The sequence below is a fragment of the Paroedura picta genome, chromosome 10 (assembly GCF_049243985.1).
Source record: "Paroedura picta isolate Pp20150507F chromosome 10, Ppicta_v3.0, whole genome shotgun sequence".
NCBI lineage: Eukaryota > Metazoa > Chordata > Lepidosauria > Squamata > Gekkonidae > Paroedura > Paroedura picta.
The window spans coordinates 54471751-54490077 of NC_135378.1; the positions used below are offsets into that span (position 1 = coordinate 54471751).

At 45.9% G+C, this 18327-nt stretch overlaps 1 protein-coding gene across 1 annotated transcript; it reads left to right on the plus strand.

Moving 5' to 3' along the window:
* The first annotated feature begins 5127 nt into the window (after positions 1-5127).
* Positions 5128-5962, plus strand: LOC143819761 (uncharacterized). Its single transcript, XM_077301708.1, has 3 exons — positions 5128-5461; positions 5581-5700; positions 5834-5962. The coding sequence occupies exons 1-3, from the start codon at positions 5227-5229 to the stop codon at positions 5947-5949; spliced, it is 471 nt and encodes a 156-aa protein (XP_077157823.1). The 5' UTR covers positions 5128-5226; the 3' UTR covers positions 5950-5962.
* Positions 5963-18327: the final 12365 nt, after the last annotated feature.

The following is an 18327-nucleotide window of genomic DNA, read 5'->3' on the forward strand; positions in this document are numbered from 1 at the left end:
GTTTTTTTCCCACCCATCACTCCCTCTGTTTGTGGCATTTCAGAGTCTTGCATCAGGGCTGTGTGTAATCTATAGGTAAAGGTAAAGGTATCTCCTGTGCAAGCACCGAGTCATGTCTGACCCATGGGGCGACGCTCTCCAGCGTTTTCATGGCAGACTCAATACGGGGTGATTTGCCAGTGCCTTCCCCAGTCATTACCGTTTACCCCCCAGCAAGCTGGGTACTCATTTTACCGACCTTGGAAGGATGGAAGGCTGAGTCAACCTTGAGCCGGCTGCTGGGATCGAACTCCCAGACTCATGGGCAAAGCTTTCAGACAGCTGCCTTACCACTCTGCGCCACAAGAGGCTCTAGCTTGTAATCTATAGCCTGTGTTTTATTTTCTGTCACCTATGCGTTGCCCTGTATCAGCATGGGGACAGCCACATCCAGAAGGCAGCCTGCATGCCTTTCCCCCCCAACCTAAGGGATCCCTTAAGGGATCTGGGAATGATGAATTAGAGGGAACATCCCCATCTTGGGAGCTGTCAAGGCGCCCTCACTTTCACGTGGCAGGGGAGATCATACAACGGTCTGTGCCCATGTGGAATCCGCCACAGCAAGAGGCAAGTCAGCAGCTGCCAGGATCCATTGCTCCATGCTGTGCCAAGGCTGCAACAGCTGTGGGAATCAATATAGCTGTGGCCTGTTTGAGTCTGGAAGGTTGTCAGTCATCATTGCAAGTACTTGGATTAGTGGTTGTCAACTCTTTGCCCCTTCAGCACTGGGACCACAAATAAATACAAGAAATAAAATAAATAAACAAATAAAATCCTACTCTTTGGTGTTTTTCTAAATAATCTTTGTCAGTAATTTAGTACTGAACTACACAGACTCAGTAATAGGCTCACATCTAAATGCCACAGTCAAGTATGGCCTGGGCTCTACATATCTGAAGGACCACTTATTTCCTTATGCCCCTTGCAGGTTTGAATCTGTTGGTTGCCCCCAACCCCCAGACGGTACATCTGGCCTCGACCAGGGCCAGGGCCTTTTCGGTCATGGCCCTGACCTGGTGGAATGAGTTCCCAGAAGAACTGAGGGCCCTAACAGAGCTAGCATAGTTCCACAAGGCCTGCAAGATGGAGCTCTTCTGCCAGGCATTTTGTTGAGGCCAGGCTAGAAAGATCAGGTCCCTCCCTGTATAAGACTCGTAGGTTGGACATTGCCAGAAGATACCCACCAGGGTGGTGGTGGCTGTTACTGTAGGGCATGGATGGGTGGGAGAGGGTAAGTTAATAAAATGTTTTTTTTGCCGCCAGTATTGTATTGTATAATTTTATGTATTTTATGTGGGTTTTAAAGATTGTTATTGTAAAGTGTCACGAGCCGGTTGGGTCTGGGAGTGGTGGTTAATAAATGTGAATATACATTAAAAATAAATAAATGCAGTGGACAGGAGCTGCCGCAGATCTAGAAAATCAACATCCATTCCTCTGGATTCACCATTATTTATGTGATTTTTAAAAAGTCATTTCCTTCTCCTAGGAATACCTGTTCAAATGGGAGACTGCATTGTCAGTCTGATGTTTACTTGGTGCAAGACACTGACAATAGAATGAAATCTTTGAAGATCTAAGATTATCTATAATTTAATGATATGTCACTGTACTCTCAACAGGTTCTACTGCTAGAGAATAAATCTTTCATTTCATTAAAACTTACACCATGAGGTCTGTGCATCTTTGCCATCATATATTTTGCTAAAGTGTTTTGGGAAAAAAATAGTGATATATCTGTATTTCTTTGGCATCAAAGATGGCTGGAGATTTCAGCAACCTTAGAAGAACCTGCAAGCCCTCAAGGCATTTCCATTCCTTCCATTTACAACGCACAAGAAAAGATGTTTAGTGAACTAATATCCTTGGCAGCAATTAAAGTGTTTGTCTCTGTGGTCACCCAAGAATAAGTCTTCTTACTCTGTATCAAAGGCTGATCTTTTAGGACTGTTTAGTTTTTGGTGTTTGAATTTGATGTCTCTGTGTGTCTATTGCATTTCATCCTGAATCTGCTAGTTTTATAAGACCGCAGAGCAAATGCAATCTGCTGCTTTTTCAGAACTGTTCATTCTCCCAATTTTTAGTGCAATGTCCACTGCATATGTTGGCTTCCAGAACCTGCAGGCTGTACATGGATGTGACCGTTTGAAAGCCACCTTTCATGATTGTCCCTTTCAAGCCACAGTGAGCTCTTTAAAAGTTACTTATGTAGTTTAAGCAGCATTTCACATGTAATTCTTTGCATGTTGTCCATCAGGCTGCTTTTACATGATAATAATTCTCTGTGTCTCACTCATGGCTGCTGCAATGCAAAAGCAGTCACAACAGCAACAGAGCACAACAAAAAGAGACACAGTTTTCTATGCCCTTAAAGTTTTTTGAAATTCTGGATTTGATGCAGTTTGTTTAAAGTTGGGAATTCTAGCAAAAGATCATTATAGCATTATTGCGCTTTAGCAACTGTCAGGGCCATTTCGCACAGAGCTCAAAGTTGCTATTTGGTTGCCGTTTGTGAAAGCGCTACTTCAAGTAGCGAAATGTAACTATCCGTGCCCGTAACGCACAGCTGCGGTTTTTGCGGAATTTGGCACTTTCACTTCTCGCCACTTTCGTAACCCACAGGCTTCCGGTTCTCCGTCTTATCGCTACAAAGGAGGTCCCTTTTTAGCGCTTCTGGCCTCCCGTGCCCGTCAATCAAACTGCAGGCACACCTTTGACCTCGACCCTAAAGCCGAACTTGTCGGGGTTCCCTTTTTTTTTAAAAAACCCAGGAAACCCCGTAGCAACGCGTTATCGTCCAATCATTGGCGCCCTTGGAACGTGTTTTCTATTGTTTTCTAGGAACCAGATGCATTGACATGTTTGATTGGTTAATCCCCGCCCACAGTACACGCCCACAGGTTACCTGCTTATATGCACCTGGGCAGACACGCGGTCGGCCTCACTCTTTTGTTTGCGTAGCCTACTGCCCGCAGCACAGGTCAACGTTGCAATGGAGAGGCTTATTTTTCAATTGCTGGCTCACATGCTCGCGGTGGTCCAGCGCATGAATACCGCCTTGTCGCGTCGGACGTCTGCTATCGCGGAGTACCGAGAACGTGTGGCCGGAACGCTGACCAGCAGCAGAAGACGTTCTGTAAGGGTAACCATGGCGGCCAAGAAACGCTGGCAAGCTCTGGCAGAGGTCCGGTTCCCCAGACAGTTCTGGGTGGACGAACGATCCTCTGACTGGTGGGAGAATTTTGTGTGGACTCGCTGGGATGATGACCACTGGATTGCCAACTTCAGGATGTCGAGGGGGACATTTTTTGAACTCGTGGAGGCTCTACGTGGCCGCATGGAGAGGCAAGTCACTGGCATGCGGCGCCCCGTTCCAGTTGAAAAAAGGGTGGCTGCCGCATTGTGGTACTTGGCCACCCCTCAGTACTTCCGGACAGTAGCCCAGCAATTCGGACTCGGAGTCACCACGGTTGGCGATATCCTTAAGGAGTTCTGCCTCGCCATGGAGGCGGAATTGTTCAGCAAAGTCGTGTGCCTCGGAGACCGGCTTGGAGCGGTGAGTGTCATTCTATCCCCTTTGCCCTTTAAATTTTTTTTCTTGTTTGACAGGTCAGCAACGAAGACGCGATACACCCCACGCTGACATGCAATGGCTTATATTCTTTTCTTTCCCTTATTCCAGAGTATGGACGGGTTTGCCAGGCTTGGATTCCCGCATTGTTTTGCGGCCGTCGATGGAAGCCACATCCCTATCCGTGCCCCCGGGGGAAGCATAAAAGAGTACGGGAACAGGAAGGACTTTTGCTCTGTTCTCCTGCAAGGAACAGTGGACTTCTCCGGCCGGTTTATCGATGCCGAGGTGGGGTGGAGTGGCAGGAGGCATGATGCCCTTGTTTTCAGGGAATCCAACCTCAGGAAAGCCATGGACGAAGGGGTCTTTGTTCCAGGAAACCCCACCGCCACCATTGAGGGCGTGCGTGTGCCGGCGTTGGTCCTCGGGGACGGAGCCTACCCATTACGACGCTGGCTCATGACTCCCTACAAGCGGCCAAGGACGGACGTGCAGAGCCACTACAACCTCAGTCACTCCCGGGCAAGGAATGTAGTGGAGCGTGCCTTTGGACGTTTGAAGTCACGGTTCCGTTGTTTAATGTCACGACTCCATGTACATATTGACAATGTGACTCCGCTGATAATCGCATGTGTGATTTTGCACAACATATGCGAGGACAAGGGACATAACATCCCCTTCCCTGAGGACGAACCTGAACCTGTAGTCCTTCAGGATACACAGGACATCCCTGAAGCAAGGAGAAAAAGGATATATGCTGAGGGGTGCAAGGTTCGGGACGCCATAGCCACCCACATCTACAGAAACAGGAGGCGTGTTTAATTGTTTTTCCTACTCTGTTGTTGAATAAAGTTTTGTGTTCTTTGTTTAACCTTGTCTTGTGCGGTTTGTGTACTTTGCCAGCAAAAAAACGGGGATTCTCTGGTCCAAAAGCACTTTGACAGCCCTAAATGCTAACTCCCCACTGAAATTGACAAACACAATACGGAAGCGCTGAATGGGGAAAGTTCGGGGAGGCGGGTAGCCAGGAAGTATTGGCGACCCCTGTCAAACCGGAGGATCAATCCACTTATGTTCCAATGAATAATTTTATTGGTGGGCAGCTTTGATACATTTAAAAAAGGGGTGGTCGATCGGAGCAACGCACGTTCGTTCCCTAACCGTCATTCCGAAGATGCCGAAGCCACGGAAGGGCTCCTTCTGGCAGCGCGCCGAGGCTGAGGCACTTCTGGAGCTTGTGCTCCAATCGAAAAGTGTTGGCCGCCTAATGGCCAGCACCCACTGCCACACCAAGGGTGCTTACCTGGTGTTGGCTTCAAAGCTGAGGGAGAGGGGCTACGTCCGGACCTGGGAGCAGGTCCGGACAAAATTCAAGCGACTTAAGCTGGACTTCCTAAACAGTCTGGAACAGTGGGGGGGGATCCCGCAGCCAAGTGGGAGAACGGTCTTCCACGACCAGATGGTTAAAATATGGGAGAAGGCTGGGAAGCCCCCCTGGACATGAGGAGGCATATGGGTGAGTGCTGCCCTCGTTGTGTTTTGCCCTTAAACATGCATGGAATGACTAGCTGCCTCTTTCCCCTACTGTCCCCAATGAAATTCGAGAAAGTATTTAGATGCTGTCAACCCCCTCTGACTTAGCCAGCCAGTACTGTAGAACCACTTTGGTTATGCGCTTAGACTCTAACTGTGGTGTGTCCACCAGCTGTGTTTCATCTCTGGTTTGTGTGCTTTTACTTATGATTTGTCTTTTTCTTTGCCCAGCCACACAATCACCATCCAAGCTGGCAACAGCACCTGAGCGTGAGGAGGGGGAGGAAGAGGGACCTTCCACCTCGGGACAGGCTGCAGGTGAGAGTTTTATGTCTGTGAGGGAGACCCATGTGTGTGTACCCCCATGGAGCCATATGGGAGCCTGATGTGATGCTTCCTTTTGGAGTGTGATCAAATTCTTTGTTTGATTTCTATAGCTGAAACTGTGGAGGCAAGGCTGCGTGCCATGGAGGCCAGAGTTACTTCCCTGGAGGCTCAAGTGGCAGAGCTGAAAGGGGAGATTGAGCAGCAAAGGCAACAGAGGGAGGCGGAAGAACGTAGGTTATGTTCCCCACTGCCCAACTCTTCTCACACTGTGGCTAAGGCCACTTAAAAGTGTATGCATGTAAACTAAAGAAATTTGAAAATATGTGTGGCACTAATGTGTACTTTTTCTCCCTCCCCACACAGTTAAGAAGAAGGAGGATGAGGACCTCTTCCGCCGCAAAGTCCGGGGGTCCGTGGGAAGGTTGAGCAGGAGAGTGAGGGAGATGGAAGGGGCTGGGCAGGGGAGCAGTGGGACCTGAGTTTTGTTTCCTGTTTGTGTTTTGGGGTAGGGGTTGGGGGGGGGCTCCAAGTTTCATTCCCTAATGTTTTTCCCCTGTTAAATGTATACTTTTGTTAAAAAAAATAGGTTTTCCAGGGGGGTGGGGGGTGGTGGTGCTGGTGGGGCTCCAAGTTTCATTCCCTAATGTTTTTCCCCTGCTAAAATGTTTTTTAAAATAAAATGTTATTGCAAATTTTATAACAAGACTCCAGTGTGACTTCTTAAACTCGCACATATTTAACCCCACACCACACTCCTAAAACTCCTTGAACTAACACCCCTCCAACCTCCAACCCACACAGCAGTACCACAATATACACAATCACTAGAGAGGCCGCTTTCGGCCTTGCAGATTCTACAGTAGGGTACACAGAGACAGAGTCAAAAATATAAACTTTATTCAACAAACAACAAAACACAGATAACATGAAATAGAAAAAGTGGGCCAAACTAGGAGGGGGAGTACTTGTCTGCTGGTTTTATTTTTCTCTTTCCGAGAATAGTCCTCCTTCTTGTTTGGGTGGAGGCATTCTGAGAGGGAGTCGGTGGGGTGGGTGCTGGAAGTGGTGGTGTTGGTGTGGGTGGTGGTGGGGGGGTGGGGGCGATTTGTGGAGGGTAGGCCCTTTCCATGACCGCTACAGCCCTCTCCATCAGTCTCCTTATCAGTCGCACCTCCTCCACGCCTTCGCGTAGGATTTGGTTTGTCTCTCTAAGGATTGCCCTAAATTTTCTCCCCTCCTGGGCAATGAGTGTGAGCATGGCTTGGTCAGCGGCCGCGGCACGCCGTGACTCCTCCTGGCAGTGCTCAAGGAGCCTCTCTCCCACGCTTGTCAAGACGGAGACGCGCCTCAGCCTGCCGCGTTCCCTCGTAAGCCTCTCCTCTGCTGGGAGCGCACCTCTAGGTGGTGGGCTGCCTGGAGCCAGGGGTGGTTCCTCCTCCTCATCTGAAAGAACCTCTGTTGGCAAAAAATGAGAAACAAAACTGTTAGTAACATCAATAAAGTCAAAACACACCATGGTGGACATGGTGTTCTTTTTTGTCCCCGTGTTTTCCTGCCAAGAATTTAAACAATCCCCGGGGAGCACATGGTTATTGTTTGTTTGCCCATGGTGTGCTTTTACTTTTGCCTACTTTCACAGCAGGACTCTCAACAATTAAAAGGGAGCACATGGTTAGTGCCTAGCGACATTGTCCTGCAGCTATGGCTCGAAAGGAACAGGTCATGCACGCTCACCATCTTGAATCTGTATCCGCCTGCGCCGGGCAGGAGGTCCAAGCACCCCAGGCTGTTCCTCCTCCTGTGTTCCGGGTATGAAATCTGCAAAAAAAGGAAAAAAAACAGATCTAGGACCAAAGGGTGGCAAAGCCAGCTTCAAAGCCTACACCAGCAACGCAGAGGGACTCTCTTCTTTCTCTTAGCAGTGCTGCTGCCCTGCACAAACAGAAAAGCACAAAGCAGTTAAAACAGCCCCCCCCCCTATTTTTACTAATACTTACCAATGTTAGTTGATGCCCCCGAATCACTATCCACGTCAGGTGCTGCTGGAGACTCGAGGGGCCCCGTCCCTGGCAACTGTGTCTCTGTGGACAAGAGCAGAAAATAGTGAAAAATGAGCAAGCATACACCATGAACCACAAAGCAAGCTCCCAAAGTAGTGAGCCAAAGTACTGCAGAAGGCCTATGGGCGAGGCATGCAGCGAATATTTTGGGGCTGTTGGTTAAACATGACCGTTTCAAATACTAACCACATCAAGCACTCCACAGCCAACCATCTTATAAAATCTTTTAAAAATTAAAATTAAATTATGAAATAAAAACCGTTTCAAATAGTAACCACAGCAAGCACTCCACAGCCTACCATCTTATAAAATCTTTTAAAAATTAAAATTAAATTATGAAATAAAAACCGTTTCAAATAGTAACCACAGCAAGCACTCCACAGCCTACCATCTTATAAAATCTTTTAAAAATTAAAATTAAATTATGAAATAAAAACCGTTTCAAATAGTAACCACAGCAAGCACTCCACAGCCTACCATCTTATAAAATCTTTTAAAAATTAAAATTAAATTATAAAATTAAAACCGTTTCAAATAGTCACCATAGCAAGCACTCCACAGCCTACCATCTTATGCGTTGCAACGAACACACGAGAAAACGATGCCCAAACGTCAGAACACACATTTGCTCAAAAGGAAATATAAAATAAAAAGAAAATCACTTACCGGAGGCAAGGGGCGTTTGCTCAGGAGCCTCCTCTGGCTCCCCAGGAACGATGGCGATAAGGTCCAGCGTTACCGATTCCGCGGCTCGTTGCTGGACGGGGGGTGGAGGGCGAAAGCTGGACGAGGTGCCCTCGCCGGGATCCTCCTCAGCGGGTGGTTCCTCGACCGGGGCAGCCGGCTTCCGAACCACCTTAAGGCTCCTCCCGACGCGCTTCGGCCTGCCGGATCCTTCCCCGTCTCCGTACAGCGGGCGCTGCTCCTCAAAGTAGGGGCAGGTCACCTTTTCGTTGCCGGAACCCTTATTATGATTCACGGCACGCATGTACTCCGCCCTCAGTGTTTTGGTTTTGGACCGGCATTCAAGGCCAGTCCTGTTGTGGCCCAGGGCACGCATCCTAATGGCCACTTGCTCGAATACCTCCCTATTCCTGTGCGAGGACTGGAAGGCGTCCTGGATTTTCTCTTCCGAGAAAATCGCGAGCAGGTCCCTGATCTCCGCGTCCCTCCAAGTTGGTCCACGGCCGGTTGCAGGGACGGACGACACTTGCGAGGAAGATTCCATGTTGCCTTCGCTAGTAGCTGAGCAAAATGGTGGTGCGGGGTGCAGGGTGCAACGGATCATATACCTTCCCGCACACAAAGACAAAGGGACTAGCCGGCTCCTGATTGGTGGAGGGCAGCAGGGGACACGCACATTGGCCACATTAGGTCACATGTCACGTTCAAAACTCCTCGCGCGGGAACAGGATCTGCTCCTAATGGCCAGATTGGCGCCCTTGTTGTTTGACTTAACGCATGCGCAGATTCGTTTACACGCGAGAAGAGCAGTTTGAACATGCAGCGGGAGCCATTTTAGGAAAATGTCCGCCATTACACAAACGCATGCCGGTGTTCAACCGAGAGCAAGTGCGGCAGTACTCGGCAGTTCCCCAATAATATTCACCAGCCACAGCATAAATCAACCAAACATGACATGTTACTGGCGTACGTTCGTTGGCACGCTCAGAGGAATGTTTTTTAAAATGAACGGGGGACGGCGACTCCGCTTGCCGGAGGTCTAGCCGCCAATGGAAGGGGTTGTCCGCACCCAAGCACAAGCACGCACCGGGAACCACACAAAGACCCACTACACATAAGCCGCCCCTCATGATATCACCTCGAATCATGTCTATTGAACCCCTCTAAGCTAAGCAGGAGACTGCGAGCGGCGACCGTTCGTTGGCACGCTCAGAGGAAAATTTTTTAAAATTAACGGGGGACGGCAACTCCGCTTGCCGGAGGTCTAGCCGCAAATGGAAGGGGTTGTCCGCACCCAAGCACAAGCACGCACCGGGAACCACACAAAGACCCACTACACATAAGCCGCCCCTCATGATATCACCTCGAATCATGTCTATTGAACCCCTCTAAGCTAAGCAGGAGACTGCGAGCGGCGAACGTTCGTTGGCACGCTCAGAGGAAAATTTTTTAAAATGCTCCCTGTACGTTGACTCCGCTAGGACTGGCCGATGGTAGACGGGGTTTTAAGCTTTGGGCAAATTTTGGGAACGTGACGGTGTGTGCCACTGTGCTTGTGAAAAACTCTTGTGGTGTCCGGGCAGAATTTCCGAAAGTGATCGTGCTTGAAAGCCAGTCGCTGTCCCGTTGCCTCGTAGATCCCCGCTCGCTCGGAGAAAAAAAAAATGGCGAACAGTTCGCCGGAAGTTTGGAGGACAGGCTCGGGAGGAGGGACTTTGAAGAACCCGCAACAATGGTAACGCACAGGTCTTTAGCGCTACTGTTGCAGATTGGTTGCAGGAGTGTATCGCTATCCGGAGGGTGAATCCACTTTTCTGGATTCCCCTAAAAGCGCCACAACGAAGCGCTTTTGGCGGGTCGGTTTCAGGATTGTTGCAGATCGTTAACGACGTCGTGCGTTATGGCAAATTAGTAGCGTTTTCAATCAGCAACCATTGTGCTATTTTTAAGCCGTGGGAAATGCCCCTCAGTTTTTAAAAGCCCAGAAAAGCCGTTTAGTGACACTGGAAGGAGGGGGGAGGCCATGGGGAGAGAACTGACTAAGGCAAGGAAAAGTGTGCCATTGTGCTGGGACCTTCAAAAATGCACACCTTCCCACCCACATGCATGACATACAAGGGCACTTTGACTGATATCTTTCTGAAGGGATGACTTTAATCAAGTTTGTGAAAGATCACATTAAAGCAGTTGAAAGCTTGGAAAGTGCATGATTAGGGAACAAAATTGTGTGACTGCAAAAAAAGCCCCAACCCTTCTTTGGCAGCAGAAACTATATATTTTACTGTCGATGCTACCAGGGCTGTAGGGACTTCCTTTGAAGACATATGAAGCTGCCTTATACACATCATTGGGCTATCAAGATTAGTATTGCATATTCTGACTGGCAGTGGCTCTCTGGGGTATCGCCTCCAAGCATCCACTTAACTGGGGTTGTCAGGGAATGAACCATGGGGTGTTCTGTATGCAAAGCAGATGGTCTGCCACTGAGCCACGGGCAAGAGTACAAATTGCCTTTCTGTATTGGAAAGGCAAGCCGCTGTCCCCTTTCAGAAGAAAGCCTGACTGATGTGTGTTGTGACTTATAAGGGAAGGAACTGTCCTTCTCCTGACTCCTCTCAAGGCAGATTCTGAAGAAGCACCTTGTCGATTTCATCTGAGCAACCCTTCCAATAGAAGTGTCAGACTCACAGTCCAGGGGCTATGAAACTGTCATGACATCTAAAATTTGAAGAAGTTTCGGCCCTGTGGGCCTCACTTATATGACCTTCCATCTTCACTTTCCTTCTGTGTACTGCTGAGAACACAGTGAAATAGTGTCATTTAATTTTTAGTATCCATTAGATATGGCTTAATCAATGCCAAATTACTGTCACACTGAATGTAGTATATATTGTTATCACTTATCATTACAACCACCTTGAAATGACTTCTAGAACATCTCACTTATGAAATAGCACAAAAGTTCATTTTTGCTACACAGAATGGAGGAAGAGAAGATCAAACATGTACATGCTTCAGAAGCATGTGTTGAAGTATGGCTATGGGTTTATGTTGATAATTTAGTTATTTTCTGTCCTGTTCCTTTGCCAAGTACCTTGGTGGCTAAAAATCTAAAATGCAAAATAAAAACATATATTTAGAATGCAAAATAAAAACAAGTAACTGCAGCAGTCTAAATATTTTGAAACTTCAAGCCCAGAGAAACTAGCAAAAACAATATAAACCAGAGAGTTACAAGTCAACAACCCACTAAAAAGACTTCAAAGCATTAAAAGCCAAACAATTTCTAAAAATAAAAGAAGAAATGACAATGCAACCAAATAAGGTTGGCAGTGGAATCCTTGTAGTGGATTCAGCTCCCTTCAATGGCCACGTTTCAGTAAGGTTTTTTTGTTTCTCCTCCCACAGTCATGATTTCTCAGCTGTGTCTAGATTAATTGATTCTCCCCCACAGTCAAGGGATCCCTTCTCTGTGTATGGTCCTGTCTGTCTCTGTTACAATCATCAAAGGGAGATGCTAACAGGCAAAGAAATAAGCAAGGCTTGAAAATGTTATTGCATGACTGAGGCTTGCGTTTCCTGCCTTCTGAGGTAATCTTAGGAGGTAATTCTAGCAGGTTCAAGTTCACTGTGGGTCTTCCTTTAATGCTGCAGTATCAGTCAAGAGACAATAGAAAGAAACCATGGATGTGTGAAGGTCCTTCTGCTTTGTTGAAAGGCATAAGTGGCTGTTGTGATTAAGCAGGTGCTTGTTTGCTTTTGAAACTTTAACCATTTCAGTTTGATCAATTATAAAAGTGAACGGTTTTCTTAATGTGGAGCGCACATTCTGAGGTTCAAGATTGCCGAGAAGAGAGTTGAGAAACCCAGTGCAAGGATCCCAAAGGTTCCAGGGACGTCGCTGCTGGTGTGCAGGTATAAAGTTGGCAATAACTTGCCAATTTGACAGCAACCCTACCTTCCTCTTCTCTCCACTAAGCCAAGTAAGTATTTGCACACTCAAGAGAGGTGGTGGGGGAGTTGAGACCTTCCTTGTACCTGCCTGCTGTGTGGTAATCAGAAGAAAAAAGGAAATCACGAGGCACAGTAATATAGTAGTCTTCTCTATGTTTATAGGTGAAAAGGTTATAACATAAAGTCTAAATGATCAAACATATGATCAAACATAAAGAGTCAACCAAAACAGGATCCTAGGTTAAGTGAGCCGCTTTCTGTTTTATCTTCGTCAGTGGTTGCTCTTCCAATATAATGTAACTTTATGAAATCCCCAGACGATTATGAGCATTTTGCCAATGTGATACTACGACTAATACTGTGACAGTATATTGGACTCTTTATGTTTGATCATATGTTTGACCATTTAGACTTTATGTTATAACCTTTTCACCTATAAACATAGAGAAGACTACTATATTACTGTGCCTCATGATTTCCTTTTTTCTTCTGAGTTCACATTGAGGAATCCACGGTTCTATATTTGATTGCTGTGTGGTAATGACAGCACTCCTGACTCATGAATCAGCATCTGCCAGACATAGATCCTAACTGAACAGTAGCATGTTCTATAGAACAGTTAGAATAGTTTCTATGGAATTCACTCCCCGGGTATATTTGTCTGCCCCCTTCTATCATTGTCTGTTCTGCCTGTGAGTGAAGATTTCCCTGCTTTGTTGATCTGTTCTATTCTCTCACTGCTTTTCCAACTCATTCATGTGCCTGTGTGTTTTAACTGAATACCTATGGGAGTATTTTAATGCTGGTTTTAAGTTTTGTATTGTTCACCCTTCTGCAGACCATAAGCTGAGTAGAAATCCAATAAAACGTTTTCAGTAAACATATGACATATCCCTGCTAACAGCAAGTCATGGGATTTCTTGGCATATAATGTTTGGGTTGGGTCTGGGTGGTGTAAAAGGGGTCTAGTGATATGCTTTGTCTGGAAGGAACCGGATGTCTGCACTGGTGGTTCACATGAGTAAGTCTTAAATGAAAAGGTGAAATAGTCAGGCCAGGGATGCATAAGTGGTGAAACAAGGGCCTGGCCAGTTTGCTGACAATGGAGTCGAGAAAATTGACTATCAGGCGGCGACCATCAAGAAAGACGCTACTCCTGCTGGCAGTAAAAATGGCCACAGCCTTTATTGTTACCTCCCCTCAACGGAGGGTTGGCACCCCACGACCGGGTAAGGGAACCTGAAAGCCCCCAGCCGTCCAGCTGCTCAACTCTCATGCCTCTGTGGCGCTTGGGGTCCCCACTTCACTCCCAGCTGGGAGGGCAGGTCACACCATGCCACAGGGTTACCCGCAGGGAAGCAGCTATTAGGGGGCCAAAGGGCGTCTGCCTCCATTGGCCACCCCAGCTGCCTGGCCACAGGCGCCTAGCCTCCCAGCTGGGTAGGCTGCGCCTTTTGAGTGGCCGGCCTCAGTAAGGAAGACCCCTGTGAGTCAGGAGTCCCGTATGCAGACGGGACTCCCTCCCAACAGGTTCCTTACCGGTCAAAAACTGCAGCTGCGACAAATTAAACAAATATAACAAAAAAGTAACCTAAACTAGGGTGGGAGGGAGGGTTGCTGTCTGGAAGGCTGCGGCATGGAGAGGCCAGGAAGCCAGGCGCTCAGTCTTATATAGGCCTGCTCCCGGCCCCCTCCACGTGACCAGGGGCATGAGGCCCAGCAGGAGTTGCTGTCCTCCTTTGTGCTGTGTCGTCGTCAAAGGACAGCCGTGGTAAGTCGCATCTTTTTCATTGTTACAAGAAGACAGGGATTTTTTGTCACTGGAGCATCTTTCTCTTCACTGACACCCAGTCATTCCTGTAAGGTAATTTATTAGGAATTATTATTGTTGTTGTTAATGTTATTTCATTTATAGTTCAAGTTTCTCACAAGATAGATTAGAAGAATGGGTTTTTAAAAAATCAGAAAGTCAATTAGTTTCTGTTGATCACAACAAAATGTAAACATAAAAAAGAAAAAGGGAATAACCAGAAGAAAGTGAAGTTGTACCTAGTTTATAGTTCTCTTTATATTACAGATACTTTGATTGACAAAACCTCTGGGAGGATGAATTACAGGTTTCAGCTGTAGCATCTTCTGTACTTTCCAATTCCAACAACTGAAAAATATACCATCAAGATAATTTGAAAGATTGATGTGTGTTCTACTGTGAGGTGAAATGTGCACCAAGAGTATTGTGAGTGCTAAATATAGAAGAAAAAAGACTGGCAGTTTATTCCTTATAAAATTTGCCGAGTCTGCAAACTGATTATATTATCAGAAATGAAAAATTGATTTTTAGGGAGCTGGCATCTAATAATTCGGCCTCAGGTACAGTTTGAAGGAGCTAAGGTTGTTAAGAATTAATTTTTGCCCTTCGTTCTGAATGACAGGCCTTCTGCTTTAACGGGCAGACAACTAGAACAGCAGCGAAGGTGGTTAATTGACCATATTGGGAGCTAAGTACCAATGAGAGACCATTCACCACTCAACAAGGCCCAAGCCTACGTTTGAGCAGAACATTAGGAAATGAATTTCTTTCCATTTACAAGGAAGTAATATTTTTTCAAACTATTAATCCAGGTGTGCTCATAAAAAAGTGAGAATCTTTATCAGTTATTATTAACTATCAAGCAGATGTTCCAGTTACTTAAAATGCAAAGCCAGTTTTCTATGAAGTCATTAGATTCCTTTAACTATATTCCTTTTGTCTGATAGCACTCAGTAGTTCAGGGTCCACAGTCACCTTCACATAAAGTTTCCAGAAAGAATTCACAGAATGTAATGAAATGGGAAGGGAATGTCTTGTGGAAGTGATGGAAGATATGTTTTTTATACACACACAAAATGTCATCGTTTTCCTTTTCCAATAACTTATTAAGTAAAATGACCCTTTTCAGAGCCAGACCATAACACCATCTACTGGCAGCTTCTACTACTAAATAATATATTGAACAGTATTTCTGGATTATATGCTTTATCATATTAATGAATTGGGGAGAGGGGGATAACATGCAGCCAGTAGGTATTTTTATCTTAGCAAAGAATGTCCCAATTGTTGCTAACAGAACATAGGCTTGAATTCCTGGTCTCCATAACATTGAGTTAATGGTCTCAATAACCTTTTTATTCACATGCAACAATATGAGTGTGCTAGGAATTTTCCTATGAAAAGGCATAATTCCTAGTATCTTTTAGTAGGCTTTCTACTGTTGGGTGCTATACTGAATGCTTGACCTTATTTTGACTGCTTGCTTTTTCTAATTTTCTAAATGTTGCTTCCCAGCTTGTTGTAGAACATTATCACTTTGTCAACAGATCCTGTAAAGTTACTCAGATTGGGGGCATTCATAAATTCTTATAATCCAACAGCTCTTGGGAACTTGAAGTCATTTACTACTAGCAAAATAATCCCATGATCCTCTTTAGGATGATCAAAATGATATAAATGGGCCAGTCAAATGGGTACTCAGAAACTGCTAAATGTCAGGAATAATTTCTGCCTCCATAATACACACAGTAAAATAAAGCAGGTGTTATTTTTCTTAAAATACACTACTGGTATATTATCCTGCTCTGTGTTTCTGGAGTGCTAAAAAGAGGAATACCATATTGTTGTAAGAAGCTGCTGTGTCAGGAAGTCATGCTTGTAACTCTGCAAAATAGTATTATAGGGGCAAAAAATCCACCTTTATGGTACATGTACATTATTCAGTAGGGATGGGCACAAATCAGTTCATGAGCCAAAATTCAGCGTGAACTTAAACCAGTTTGGAGTCCCTGAACTGATGTGTGGGGAAGGTGACTTTCCAAACATTTACCAGACTTTTGTTGTGTTCAGTTTGGCTGTTTGGGCTATTTAAACTCAACAGATGAGCAGGCTGAGTCTGCCTGTCAACTATTATACCTATTTGTTTGCTCTCCCCCTCCCCCATCAAAGCCACTTTAAAAGTGGTATCATATAAGATTCATTTGCGCCAGTCGTGTTGCTGCTAGTATTGGTATCTGCCTCTTGTGACTGGACTCTTACTAGATACATGTTCCTGTTCATATGCTGGATTCCCCCCCTCAAATGCTCAAAAGCTGTCAGTAATAAACATTATGAATATGAATATGAATAGCTGTAGTCTCATGGAAAGGAAAATGCTGCCATTAGCAAGTTCAAAATTACCAATATTGAAAGGGCTTTTTTCCATAAGAGGAAAAATACAGATGAGTCCCATTATATATGGCTTTAGAACACTTCTATCAATTATATGACAGTAAATTATCAGAGATGAATAACATATTCTTATATTCTTACTAGGGGCCAAGCCCATTGCATTCAGGAATACAAGATTGGGGGGGGGGTGAAAGAATTCTGCAGATACCCTCTCCCTCCCCCCAGTACCTGGAAAGGCTGCAGGCTAGAGGCCCCCCAGGAAGGGAACTCACTGGCAGGGGTAGCTCTCACACAGCAGGGATCTCCAGCCTCTGAGCCTCGGACAGAAGTGGAAGGAAGAGAGGGGATGGTCAGGGGTGGAGGACGGAAGGAAGCTGGCTGGCTGCTGGACAGACAGGCAAACCGGTTGGAGGAGGAGGCACTCAGGTATGGGATAGCCACTTTGAGTGGACATTAAGCACTGAATGGCACTTAAGCCATGAGACTAGCTCCTCCTCCAAGGCCTTACCAGAAATATTATGTGGAACAGATAGTGAAGTCAGGATATCTTTGGATACTTAAATCCAGTAACTGGAGCTTTCTACAAACCTGAAAGGGTCCTAGATTTGCAGAACAATATGAAATCTTCAACAGCAACAAAAAGAACCCCACAAAGAGCAGCTTGAAAAAGCTGAAAATGATAAAAGCTGGCTTTTGCTAGGCAACTAAAGTATTATTCCCTTGGTTCTGTCAGTAAAGGGCAGGACCCTTTCTAATCCCATCTTGGCCTTTAAGAGAGGGATCCTTTGGGTTGGCCTGATAAGGATTGCCAGTTTCAGGTCAGGAAAATCTTACAGCTTTTGTGGTAGAGTCTGAGGACAACAGAGTTTGGGGAAGGGAGTGGCCCCAGCTGTATATAAAGCTACAGAGTCTACCCTTCAAAGCAGATGTTTTCTCCAAAAGAACAAAAATCTTTTGTTTGGAGTTCAGTTGTAATTCGGGGGGGGGGGGAGAGATCTCAAGATCCCTCCTGGAGGTTGACAACCCTAGACCTGGTAGCTTCCACTGGATGACTTGGTATCACCTGACTTGCATGACTCTACTAGGCCTGGCTACTTTCTGCTGTTCAACAGCAGTCATCCTAGGATTGCCAGTGACGTGCAGCAATTAGCTTTTCAGAGTAGGGTATGAGAGACTCAAGTTCAGATGCCTATTTTGCAGTGGAAGCTGACTGGGTGATTTTGGAACAATCACATATCTTCAGCCTAGCCTACCTGTGGTCTTCCTAGTTAGAGGCTATGCGGGGGGGGGGGGAGAATAAAAGCTAAAGACAGAGAGACAGATAAAGGTAAATTGACTGATGTGTGCAAAGGTTTGCCACCTCCAGGTTGGGAAATTCCTGGACATATATTACTTACTATAACAATTTCTGATGTATTTGTAGCCAATGATGAAATAATTATATTCAGAAAACGAGGTTATCACCGGTATTCGTTTTGGCTAAGACTGGACCGTTAAAGAACAATATCTTGGAGTCAGCTTGCACATTTTAAAATGAGTCAGTTCCTGGACCTGCCTCTTTTTTCACAGCAGCTGTAATTATTATTTTTTAAGCACTGCCAGAGCCTGAGTTGGCTTGTGACCATGGTGAGAGGCCTCCTCTCTCCCCTGTGGGGATTCTTTGACCCATATTTATCCGTATTGCAGCTGCATATGCAGCTGACTGGAGCTGTGAACAGGCAAGACAGATCTTTCTACAACACTGAAAAATACCCTCAGCTTGAAAACTAATGTGAAATCTTAAAACCCACACATACAAAGGGCAGCTTTAAAAAGTCAAAAATGATAAAAGGAGCCTCTGTACTATACACAACGGATTCTCTCAGTGGCTGTTAGGCAACCACAGTACCCCAGGAACTGATCTCTGTAGATGGGGAATTTGTTGTGATTCCAGGACATCTCCAGTCCCCACCCAGAGG